The 13,415-nt window shown below is 37.9% G+C and overlaps 1 protein-coding gene across 4 annotated transcripts in view; it reads left to right on the top strand.

The window, feature by feature from the left end:
- Nucleotides 1-11,621, top strand: part of CDK6 (cyclin dependent kinase 6) — a 232,455-nt gene extending 220,834 nt beyond the window's left edge. For all 4 annotated transcript variants that reach the window (XM_031013016.3, XM_055346580.2, XM_055346582.2 and 1 more), the window contains exon 8: nucleotides 1,269-11,621. In XM_031013016.3, coding sequence (XP_030868876.1) covers nucleotides 1,269-1,415 — 147 coding nt within the window. In that variant the 3' untranslated portion in view covers nucleotides 1,416-11,621. The remainder of the gene's footprint in view (nucleotides 1-1,268) is intronic.
- Nucleotides 11,622-13,415: the final 1,794 nt, after the last annotated feature.

Genomic DNA, 13,415 nt, shown 5'->3' on the forward strand with positions numbered 1-13,415 from the left:
AGATGTTTCTTGCTGTTAGAGACAGTTGGAACCTTTCTACAGACAAGCTCTTTCTTCCACTTGCGCTTTAGCTCTTGATGTTCGGAAGATCCTATAGGGAGGCTAGCAACTATGGACTGATGGGATCTCAGGATAAGTCAGATTTCAGAGGACCCAAGAATTTGCCTGAAATTACACATAGAACTTTCTGTTTGTATTTGTTTTTCTAGGTCAGTAGCCTTCGATAGAATATTAGAGAGGTCCCTAATCCAGTTGGAACCTGACTAGGACTGTGAGCAGGAGTCCTATTAATATCATGGTTATGCAGACCTCTTAAGTGGAAGAGGTCTTCCATTAACCATGATAATGTAAAGTCTGTAAATTACATAGAAGACTGGAATGCACAGACATTTCATATACCCAGTTCACTTTAGGATGGAGAAGCCAGTGTGGCTTCCCTGCTACTTGTGAGCTCCTGTGGCAATGAGGAGGTCTTACTCATCACTAATTAGTGCTTGCCACCTGCTAGGCACCCAGCAGGAGGCGTTGATGGAAGGAGAGGAGGAGGATTTGAGTAACAAGATTACCTGAGGTAGGGGTGGAAATGAGACTGAAATTAGGGACACATTCTAACTAATTTAGGTATGGACAGTTTGGGAATAGAGATTGCTGCTACTGCAAAGGTTTCCCTTTCCCTCCTTTCACCTTCTACCTCAGTAGCTCAGCCAAACTGCCCAAACCACTTGACTAGGACCAGGAGCTTCTTAAGCGCAGGCACCAGCTCATTCACCTTGGTAGCCCTACACTTGAGCCGTCAGCCTGGAATAGAGTTTAGTGACTCGAACTGAATCTAATGGTCCCCTGAGAGAGCTACTGCTAGCCATGTGGCACCTTGGTATTAATTAAAAGGAAGCTAGCCCTGTCTCTGAGTGGTGTAGCCTTGAGGCAGGATAAGAAGTTACGGTGAAGTCTCCGACTGTAGCACTAAGTTTGCTAGCACTGGAAGAATTACTAAATAAAGTTATATGCATACTTTAATGGCTTAGTGAGAAATCCTGGGCAGGAAACAGTCCATAGGCACCCAAAAGGGTCTTCTCCTGAGGGGCATTTTATACATTAGGGATATATATGAGTACTGTCTCCATATTATTTAGTGTCCCTTTAAATAAATACTCATTCCCACTGTAGATGCGCTTAACATATGACAGTGAATAAAGGGATAACTCTGTAAGTACATTATTTACATTGATGTGTTGTATATCAACCAATTATTTTTTTCTTTATTACAGAAGTGTTTGACATTTAACCCAGCCAAAAGAATATCTGCCTACAGTGCCCTGTCTCACCCATACTTCCAGGACCTGGAAAGGTGCAAAGAAAACCTGGATTCCCACCTGCCGCCCAGCCAGAACACCTCGGAGCTGAATACAGCCTGAGGCCTCAGCAGCTGCCTTAAGCTGATCCTGCGGAGAACACCCTTGGTGGCTTATGGGTCCCCCTGAGCAAGCCCTACAGAGCTGTGGAGGATTGCTATCTGGAGGCCTTCCAGCTGCTGTCTTCTGGACAGGCTCTGCTTCTCCAAGGAAACCGCCTAGTTTACTGTTTTGAAATCAATGCAAGAGTGATTGCAGCTTTATGTTCATTTGTTTGTTTGTTTGTCTGTTTGTTTCAAGAACCTGGAAAAATTCCAGAAGAAGAGAAGCTGCTGACCAATTGTGCTGCCATTTGATTTTTCTAACCTTGAATGCTGCCAGTGTGGAGTGGGTAATCCAGGCACAGCTGAGTTATGATGTAATCTCTCTGCAGCTGCCGGGCCTGATTTGGTACTTTTGAGTGTGTGTGTGCATGTGTGTGTGTGTGTGTGTGTATGTGAGAGATTCTGTGATCTTTTAAAGTGTTACTTTTTGTAAACGACAAGAATAATTCAATTTTAAAGACTCAAGGTGGTCAGTAAATAACAGGCATTTGTTCACTGAAGGTGATTCACCAAAATAGTCTTCTCAAATTAGAAAGTTAACCCCATGTCCTCAGCATTTCTTTTCTGGCCAAAAGCAGTAAATTTGCTAGCAGTAAAAGATGAAGTTTTATACACACAGCAAAAAGGAGAAAAAATTCTAGTATATTTTAAGAGATGTGCATGCATTCTATTTAGTCTTCAAAATGCTGAATTTACTTGTTGTAAGTCTATTTTAACCTTCTGTATGATATCATGCTTTATCATTTCTTTTGGAAAATAGCCTGTAAGCTTTTTATTACTTGCTATAGATTTAGGGAGTGTACCTCAGATAGATTTTAAAAAAAAGAATAGAAAGCCTTTATTTCCGGTTTGAAATTCCTTTCTTCCCTTTTTGTTGTTGTTGTTGTTGTTGTTGTTTGTTGTTGTTATTTTGTTTTTGTTTTTAGGAATTTGTCAGAAACTCTTTCCTGTTTTGGTTTGGAGAGTAGTTCTCTCTAACTAGAGGCAGGAGTGGCCTTGAAATTTTCCTCATCTATTACACTGTACTTTCTGCCACACACTGCCTTGTTGGCAAAGTATCCATCTTGTCTATCTCCCGGCACTTCTGAAATATATTGCAACCATTGTATAACTAATAACAGATTGCTTAAGCTGTTCCCATGCACCACCTGTTTGCTTGCTTTCAATGAACCTTTCATAAATTCGCAGTCTCAGATTATGGTTTATGGCCTCAATTCTGCAAACCTAACAGGGTCACATATGTTCTCTAATGCAGTCCTTCTACCTGGTGTTTACTTTTGTTACCTAAATAATGAGTAGGATCTTGTTTTGTTTTATCACCAGCACACAGATTGCTATAAACTGTTACTTTGTGAATTACATTTTTATAGAAGATATTTTCAGTGTCTTTACCTGAGGGTATGTCTTTAGCTATGTTTTAGGGCCATACATTTACTCTATCAAATGATCTTTTCTCCATCCCCCAGGCTGTGCTTATTTCTAGTGCCTTGTGCTCACTCCTGCTCTCTACAGAGCCAGCCTGGCCTGGGCATTGTAAACAGCTTTTCCTTTTTCTCTTACTGTTTTCTCTACAGTCCTTTATATTTCATACCATCTCTGCCTTATAAGTGGTTTAGTGCTCAGTTGGCTCTAGTAACCAGAGGACACAGAAAGTATCTTTTGGAAAGTTTAGCCACCTGTGCTTTCTGACTCAGAGTGCATGCAACAGTTAGATCATGCAACAGTTAGATTATGTTTAGGGTTAGGATTTTCAAAGAATGGAGGTTGCTGCACTCAGAAAATAATTCAGATGATGTTTATGCATTATTAAGTTGTACTGAATTCTTTGCAGCTTAATGTGATATATGACTATCTTGAACAAGAGAAAAAACTAGGAGATGTTTCTCCTGAAGAGCTTTTGGGGTTGGGAACTATTCTTTTTTAATTGCTGTACTACTTAACATTGTTCTAATTCAGTAGCTTGAGGAACAGGAACATTGTTTTCTAGAGCAAGATAATAAAGGAGATGGGCCATACAAATGTTTTCTACTTTCGTTGTGACAACACTGATTAGGTGTTGTCAGTACTATAAATGCTTGAGATATAATGAATCCACAGCATTCAAGGTCAGGTCTACTCACATGGAAAAGTGAGTTCTGCCTTTCCTTTGATCGAGGGTCAAAATACAAAGACATTTTTGCTAGGGCCTACAAATTGAATTTAAAAACTCACTGCACTGATTCATCTGAGCTTTTTGGTTAGTATTCATGGCTAGAGTGAACATAGCTTTAGTTTTTGCTGTTGTAAAAGTGTTTTCATAAGTTCACTCAAGAAAAATGCAGCTGTTCTGAACTGGAATTTTTCAGCATTCTTTAGAATTTTAAATGAGTAGAGAGCTCAACTTTTATTCCTAGCATCTGCTTTTGACTCATTTCTAGGCAGTGCTTATGAAGAAAAATTAAAGCACAAACATTCTGGCATTCAATCGTTGGCAGATTATCTTCTGATGACACAGAATGAAAGGGCATCTCAGCCTCTCTGAACTTTGTAAAAATCTGTCCCCAGTTCTTCCATCGGTGTAGTTGTTGCATTTGAGTGAATACTCTCTTGATTTATGTATTTTATGTCCAGATTCGCCATTTCTGAAATCCAGATCCAACACAAGCAGTCTTGCCGTTAGGGCATTTTGAAGCAGATAGTAGAGTAAGAACTTAGTGACTACAGCTTATTCTTCTGTAACATATGGTTTCAAACATCTTTACCAAAAGCTAAGCAGTGGTGAACTGAAAAGGGCATATTGCCCCAAGGTTACACTGAAGCAGCTCATAGCAAGTTAAAATATTGTGACAGATTTGAAATCATGTTTGAATTTCATAGTAGGACCAGTACAAGAATGTCCCTGCTAGTTTCTGTTTGATGTTTGGTTCTGGCGGCTCAGGCATTTTGGGAACTGTTGCACAGGGTGGAGTCAAAACAACCTACATATAAAAAGAGAAAAAGAGAAACTTTTCCATTTAGCTTTCATAAGAAATCCCATGGCAAAGGGTAATAAAAAGGACCTAATCTTAAAAATACAATTTCTAAGCACTTGTAAGAACCCAGTGGGTTGGAGCCTCCCACTTTGTCCCTCCTTTGAAGTGGATGGGAACTCAAGGTGCAAAGAACCTGTTTTGGAAGAAAGCTTGGGGCCATTTCAGCCCCCTGTATTCTCATGATTTTCTCTCAGGAAGCACACACTGTGAATGGCAGACTTTTCATTTAGCCCCAGGTGACTTACTAAAAATAGTTGAAAATTATTCACCTAAGAATAGAATCTCAGCATTGTGTTAAATAAAAATGAAAGCTTCAGAAGGCACGAGATGTTCCTATCTTAAATAAAGCATGTTTCTTTTCTATAGAGAAATGTATAGTTTGACTCTGCAGAATGTACTATCCATCTTGATGAGAAAACTCTTAAATAGTACCAAACATTTTGAACTTTAAATTATGTATTTAAAGTGAGTGTTTAAGAAACTGTAGCTGCTTCTTTTAAAAGTGGTGCCTATTAAAGTCAGTAATGGCCATTATTGTTCCATTGTGGAAATTAAATTATGTAAGCTTCCTAATATCATAAACATATTAAAATTCTTCTAAAATATTGCTTTTCTTTTAAGTAACAATTTGACTATTCTTATGATAAGCACATGAGAGTGTCTTACATTTTCCAAAAGCAGGCTTTAATTGCATAGTTGAGTCTAGGAAAAAATAATGTTAAAAGTTAATATGCCACCATAATTACTTAATTATGTTAGTATAGAAACTACAGAATATTTACCCTGGAAAGAAAATATTGGAATGTTATTATAAACTCTTAGATATTTATATAATTCAAAAGAATGCATGTTTCACATTGTGACAGATAAAGATGTATGATTTCTAAGGCTTTAAAAATTATTCATAAAACAGTGGGCAATAGATAAAGGAAATTCTGGAGAAAATGAAGGTATTTAAAGGGTAGTTTCAAAGCTATATATATTTTGAAGGATATATTCTTTATGAACAAATATATTGTAAGAATTTATACTAAGGTCATCTGGTAACTGTGGGATTAATATGGTCAAAAACAAATGTTATGGAGAAGCTGTCCCAAGCAAACTAAATTACCTGTACTTTTTTTCCCATTTCAAGGGAAGAGGCAACCACATGAAGCAATACTTCTCACACATGCCTAAGAATGTTCATTGAAAAAATAAATTTTTAAAAGGCATGTGTTTCCTATGCCACCAATACTTTTGAAAAATTGTGAACCTTACCCAAAACCATTTATCATGTCCATTAAGTATATTTGGGCATATAATTAGGAAGATATTTACATGTTCCTTCTCCACAGTGGAAAAACTTATTGAGGCTACCAAAGTGTGCCAAGAAATGTAAGTCCTTAGAGTAATTAGAAATGCTGTTTTCCTCAAAAGCATGAGAAACTAGCATTTTCATTTCTTATTTACTCCCTTTCTATATCAATGCAATTCACAACCCAATTTTAATACATCCCTATATCTCAAGCATTTCTATCTTGTACTTTTTCAGAAAATAAACCAAAAATAATCCTTTGGCCTCTCTATCTTCTGACCTTTGTAAGCAACAGAAATGTAAAAACAGAAGGGGTCCAATTTTTACACGTTTTTTCTCAAGTAGCCTTTCTGGGGATTTTTATTTTCTTAATGAAGTGCCAATCAGCTTTTCAAAATGTTTTCTATTTCTTAGCATTTCCAGGAAGTGATAACGTTTAGCTAAATGAGTAGAAGTGGACTTCCTTCAACATATTGTTACCTTGTCTAGCCTTAGGAAGAAAACAAGAGCTACCTGAAAATAAATATAGGCTCTTTTCGAGCATCTGCTGAAATACTATTACAGCAATTTGAAGTTAATATGGTAGGAAAGGAAGGTGACTTTTCTTGCAAAAGTCTTTCTAAACATTCACACTGTCCTAAGAGATGAGCTTTCTTGTTTTATTCCGGTATATTCCACAAGGTGGCACTTTTAGAGAAAAACAAATCTGATGAAGACTAAAGAGGTACTTCTAAAAGAGGTTTCATTCTAACTTTATTTTTCTGCGCATATTTAACTCTTTCCTAGCACTTGTTTTTTGGGATAATTAATAGTCTTTATAATGTTCTGTAACTTCAATATTTTACTTGTTACCTAGGTTCTGAACAATTGTCTGCAAATAAATTGTGCTTAAGGATGGATAATACACCCATTTTGATCATTTAAGTAAAGAAAGCCTAGTCATTCATTCAGTCAAGAAAAAATTTTTGAAGTACCCAGTTACCTTACTTTTCTAGATTAAAACAGGCTTAGTTACTAAAAAGGCAGTCCTCATCTGTGAACAGGATAGTTTCGTTAGAAGTATAAAACTCCTTTAGTGGCCCCAGTTAAAACACACATACCCTCTCTGCTGCTTTCAAATTCCCTAGCATGGTGGCCTTTCAACATTGATTAAATTTTAAAATCCTAATTTAAAGATCAGGTGAGCAAAATGAGTAGCACATCAGTAATTCAGTAGACAAAACTTTTGTCTGAAAAATTGCTGTATTGAAAGAGCCCTAAAATACCAAAAGACCAGGTAATTTTAACATTTGTGGGATCACAAATGTAAATTCATAAGAAGCTCTAATTTAAAAAAAAAGTCTGAAGTATATAAGCATAACAACTTAGGAGTGTGTCTACATACTTAACTTTTGAAGTTTTTTGGCAACTTTATATCCTTTTTTTAAATTTACAAGTCTACTTAAAGACTTGTTATACCCCAAATGATTAAGTTAATTTTAGAGGTCACCTTTCTCACAGCAGTGTCACTTGAAATTTAGTAGGGAAGGATATTGCAGTATTTTTCAGTTTCCTTAGCACAGCACCACAGAAAGCAGCTTATTCCTTTTGAGTGGCAGACACTCGACGGTGCCTGCCCAACTTTCCTCCTGAGTGGCAAGCAGATGAGTCTCAGTAATTCATACTGAACCAAAATGCCACATACACTAGGGGGAGTCAGAAACTGGCTGAGAAATCCCCCGCCTCATTCGCCCCTCTGCTCCCAGGAACTAGAGTCCAGTTAAAGCCCCTATGCGAAAGGCCGAATTCCACCCCAGGGTTTGTTATCACAGTGGCCAGTCTGAACCCCATTTGCTCGTGCTCAAAACTTGACTCCCACTTGAAAGCCTTCCGGGCGCGCTGCCTCGTTGCCCCGCCCCTTTGGCAGGAGAGAGGCAGTGGGCGAGGCCGGGCTGGGGCCCCGCCTCCCACTCACCTGCCGGTGCCTGAAATGATGTGCGGCCCCGCGGGCTGCTTTCTGAGGTCAGAGTGCCCTGCTGCTGTCTCAGAGGCATCTGTTCTGCAAATCTTAGGAAGAAAAATGTCCCTAGAAGCAAACGGGTGTCTTCTGTGCATAAATAAGTACAACACAATTCTCCGAAAGTTCGGGTAAAAAGAGATGCGGTAGCAGCTGCCCTGTGTGAAGCTGTCTACCCCGCATCTCTCAGGCGCTAAGCTCAGTTTTTGTTTTTGTTTTTGTTTCTGTTTTTGTTTTTTTAAAGAAAAGATGTATAATTGCAGGAATTTTTTTTTATTTTTTTATTTTCCATCATTCTACATATGTGATGGTGAAAGATATGCCTGGAAAAGTTTTGTTTTGAAAAGTTTATTTTCTGCTTCGTCTTCAGTTGGCAAAAGCTCTCAATTCTTCAGCTTCCAGTTTCTTTTCTCTCTTTTTCTTTGTTAGGTAATTAAAGGTATGTAAACAAATTATCTCATGTAGCAGGGGATTTTCATGTTGAGAGGAATCTTCCGTGTGAGTTGTTTGGTCACACAAATAACCCTTTCTCAATTTTAGGAGTTTGGATTGTCAAATGTAGGTTTTTCTCAAAGGGGTCATATAACTACATATTGACTGCCAAGAACTATGACTATAGCACTAATCAGCAAACATAGAGCCACACAATTATTTAATTTCTAACTCTCTGTGGTTCCTAGAAAAATTCCGTTGATGTGCTTAGGTTAAAGTTCTGAAGATACCCGTTGTACCCTTACTTGAAAGTTTCTAATCTTAAGTTTTATGAAATGCAATAATATGTATCAGCTAGCAATATTTCTGTGATCACCAACAACTCTCAGTTTGATCTTAAAGTCTGAATAATAAAACAAATCCCGGCAGTAATACATTTCTTGAACCTCACAGTGCATGATATATCTTTTCATTCTGATCCTGTGTTTGCAAAAATATACACATGTATATCATAGTTCCTCACTTTTTATTCATTTGTTTTCCTATTACCTGTAGTAAATATATTAGTTAGTACATGGAATTTATAGCATCAGCTACCCCCAGGAACAGCACCTGACAGGTGGGGAATTTTTTTTCAAGTTGTTCTACATTTGCATAAATTATTTCTATTATTATTCATGTATGTTATTTATTTCTGAATCACACTAGTCCTGTGAAAGTACAACTGAAGGCAGAAAGTGTTAGGATTTTGCATCTAATGTTCATTATCTGGTATTGATGGACCTAAGAAAATAAAAATTAGACTAAGCCCCCAAATAAGCTGCATGCATTTGTAACATGATTAGTAGATTTGAATATATAGATGTAGTATTTTGGGTATCTAGGTGTTTTATCATTATGTAAAGGAATTAAAATAAAGGACTTTGTAGTTGTTTTTATTAAATATGCATATAGTAGAGTGTGAAAATATAGCAAAAATAAAAACTAAAGGTAGAAAAGCATTTTAGATATGCCTTAATTTAGGAACTGTGCCAGGTGGCCCTCGGAATAGATGCCAGGCAGAGACCAGTGCCTGGGTGGTGCCTCCTCTTGTCTGCCCTCATGAAGAAGCTTCCCTCACGTGATGTAGTGCCCTCGTAGGTGTCATGTGGAGTAGTGGGAACAGGCAGTACTGTTGAGAGGAGAGCAGTGTGAGTTTTTCTGTAGAAGCAGAACTGTCAGCTTGTGCCTTGAGGCTTCCAGAACGTGTCAGATGGAGAAGTCCAAGTTTCCATGCTTCAGGCAACTTAGCTGTGTACAGAAGCAATCCAGTGTGGTAATAAAAAGCAAGGATTGCCTGTATAATTTATTATAAAATAAAAGGGATTTTAACAACCAACAATTCCCAACACCTCAAAAGCTTGTTGCAATTTTTGGTATTTGAGGTTTTTATCTGAAGGTTAAAGGGCAAGTGTTTGGTATAGAAGAGCAGTATGTGTTAAGAAAAGAAAAATATTGGTTCGCGTAGAGTGCAAATCAGAACTAGAAAGTTTTATAGGATTATCATTTTGAGATGTGTTAAAGTAGGTTTTCACTGTAAAATGTATTAGTGTTTCTGCATTGCCATAGGGCCTGGTTAAAACTTTCTCTTAGGTTTCAGGAAGATTGTCACACACAGTAAGCTTTTTTCCTTCTGACTTATAATAGAAAATGTTTTGAAAGTAAAAAAAAAATCTAATTTGGAAATTTGACTTGTTAGTTTCTGTGTTTGAAATCATGGTTCTAGAAATGTAGAAATTGTGTATATCAGATACTCATCTAGGCTGTGTGAACCAGCCCAAGATGACCAACATCCCCACACCTCTACATCTCTGTCCCCTGTATCTCTTCCTTTCTACCACGAAAGTGTTCCCTGCTACCATCCTGGCTTGTCCACATGGTGCTCTCCATCTTCCTCCACATCATGGACCACAGGTGTGCCTGTCTAGGCCTGGCCACCACTCCCAACTTGACCTAGCCACATTCATCTAGAGATGGTTCCTGATGCTGGGCACAGACTGTGCTCATGGCACCCATTAGAAATGCCTCTAGCATCTTTGTATGCATCTTGAATTTTAAACCAAGTCATTGTACAGAGCATTCAGTTTTGGCTGTGGTACCAAGAGAAAAACTAATGAAGAATATAAACCACATTCCAGGCTGCTGTTTTCTCTCCATCTACAGGCCACACTTTTACTGTATTTCTTCATACTTGAAATTCATTCTGCTATTTTCATATCAGGGTACAGACTTATAAGGGTGCATGTTCCTTAAAGGTGCATAATTATTCTTATTCCGTTTGCTTATAGTGCTACAGAATGCTCTGTTTTGGTGCTTTGAGTTCTGCAGACCCAAGAAGCAGTGTGGAAATTCACTGCCTGGGACACAGTCTTATAAGAATGTTGGCAGGTGACTTGGTATCAGATGTTGCTTCTTCTCTTTTCTCTGTACACAGATTGAGAGTTACCACACTGGCCTGTCGGGTCCACCCTGTGGGTGCAGCACAGCTCTCTGAAAGCAAGAACCTTCCTACCTATTCTAACGTTTTTGCCCTCTAAGAAAAATGGCCTCAGGTATGGTATAGACATAGCAAGAGGGGAAGGGCTGTCTCACTCTAGCAACCATCCCTCCATTCCACACAGAAAGCCCTCTTGAAGCAAAAGAAGAAGAAAGAAAGAAAGAAAGCTTATCTCTAAGGCTACTGTCTTCAGAATGCTCTGAGCTGAATGCTCTTGCTCCTTTCCCAAGAGGCAGATGAAAATATAGGCCAGTTTATCTAGACCCTTCCTATCTGAGGAGGAGAATAGAAAAGTAGGGTAAATATGTAATGTAAAATATGTCATTCAAGGACCACCAAAACTTTCATTAAGTACCCTATCATTAAAAATCTGGTTTTAAAAGTAGCTCAAGTAAGGGATGCTTTGTGACCCAAGGTTTCTGAAGTCAGATAGCCATTCTTACCTGCCCCTTACTCTGACTTATTGGGAAAGGGAGAACTGCAGTGGTGTTTCTGTTGCAGTGGCAAAGGTAACATGTTGGAAAATTCAGAGGGTTGCATACCAATAATCCTTTGGAAACTGGATGTCTTACTGGGTGCTAGAATGAAAATGTAGGTATTTATTGTCAGATGATGAAGTTCATTGTTTTTTTCAAAATTGGTGTTGAAATATCACTGTCCAATGTGTTCACTTACGTGAAAGCTAAATTGAATGAGGCAAAAAGAGAAAATAGTTTGTATATTTGTAATACCTTTTGTATTTCTTATAATAAAAATATTGGTAGCAAACAAAAATAATAAAAACAATAACTTTAAACTGCTTTCTGGAGATGAATTACTCTCCTGGCTATTTTCTTTTTTACTTTAATGTAAAATGAGTATAACTGTAGTGAGTAAAATTCATTAAATTCCAAGTTTTAGCAGAATGTGTTTTTTTTCTTTCTTTTTTTTTTTTTTTTTTTTGGTGCTTCTTATTTGCAACCTGGCCATGTGGTAGAAAGAATGTGTTTTAAAGTTTTACTTTAAGAGATTCCTTTTCAGGCTTCTAGTGTTTAAAAAGTAAATAACAGCTAAGTGAGCTTAGAACTCATTCAACAATTGGCCGGGCACGGTGGCTCATGCCTTTAATCCCAGTACTTTGGGAGGCCGAGGCAGGCAGATCACCAGAGGTCAGGAGTTCAAGACCAGGCTGGCCAACGTGGTGAAACCCTGTGTCTACTAAAAATACATGAAAACTAGCCGGGCATGGTGGCACGCGCCTGTAATCCCAGCTACTCAGGAGGCTGAGGCAGGAGAATCACTTGAACCTGGGAAGTGGAGGTTGCAGTGAGCTAAGATGGCGCCACTGCACTCCTGCCTAAGCAACAGAGCAAGACTCCATCTCAAAAAAAAAAAAAAGAACTCATTCAACAATCATGCGTCACTTAATGACTGAGATATAGTCTGAGAGATGCATTGTTAGGGGATTTCATCATTGTGAGAACATCATAGAGTGTACTTACACAAATACACACCTAGACTAGATGGTGTAGCCTAAGCCTCCTAGGCTACAAACCTGTATAGTATTGAATACCGTAGGCAATTGTAACACATTGTTAAGTATTTGTGTATCTAAACATAGAAAAGGTACAGTCAAAATATGGTATAAAAGATAAAAAATGGTACACCTGCAAAGGGCACTTACCATGAATGGAGCTTTCAGGACTGGAAGTTTCTCAGGATAAGTCAGTGAGTGGTGAGTGAATGTGAAGGCCTAGGATATTACACTACTGTAGACTTTACTGTACACTTAGGTCACACTAAATTTATTTTAAATTTTTTCTTTAATAATAAATTAACCTTGGCTTACTGTAAATTTTTTAGTTTATAAACTTTAATTTTTTTAACTTTTTGACTTTTTTTTTTTTTTTGAGACAGGGTCTCACTCTGTCACCTAGGCTGGAGTACAGTAGCACAATCATGGCTCACTGCAGCCTCCACCTCCCAGGCTCAACCTATCCTCCCACTTCAGTCCCCTACCCCCAAGTAGCTGGGATTTCAGGGGCATGATTGACTTTCTTATAATAACACTTTATTTTTAAACACAAACACATTGCACAGCTATACAAAAATATTTTCTTTATTCTATAAGATTTTTTCTATTTTTAATTTTTTTTAATTTTTAAACTGTTTCATTAAAAACTAACATGCAAACACACACATTAGCCTAGGCCTACACAGGGTCAGGGTTATCAATATCATTGTCTTCTACCTCCATATCTTGTCCCACGGGAAGGACTTCAGGGGCAATAACACACATGGAGCTGTCATCTCCTGTGATAGTGCCTTCTGAAATACTTCCTGAAGGACATGCCTCCGGCTATTTTAGTTAACTTTTTTTATACGTAGGCGTACACTCTGTAGCAATGATTAAAAGTATAGTATAGTAAATACATAAATCAGTAACAGCCATTTATCATTATCACAAATGTGAGTCATGCGTTACACTGTGACATCACTAGGCAATAGGAATTTTTCAGCTCCACTATAATCTTACCAGACCACCGTTATATATTCAGTTCATCATTATGCAGTGCATGACTGTATTTATTGAACCCTCATTAGTTGACTATGCTAAGCACTGAAGTTGCAAAAATGAGTAAGGCAATGGACAGTCCTTTCAGGAGCTTACAGGAAGAGAAGGGGCTGTGAAAAAGGTTTGTGTAACT

The sequence above is a fragment of the Gorilla gorilla genome, chromosome 6, assembly GCF_029281585.2.
Source record: "Gorilla gorilla gorilla isolate KB3781 chromosome 6, NHGRI_mGorGor1-v2.1_pri, whole genome shotgun sequence".
Classification (NCBI taxonomy): Eukaryota; Metazoa; Chordata; class Mammalia; order Primates; family Hominidae; genus Gorilla; species Gorilla gorilla.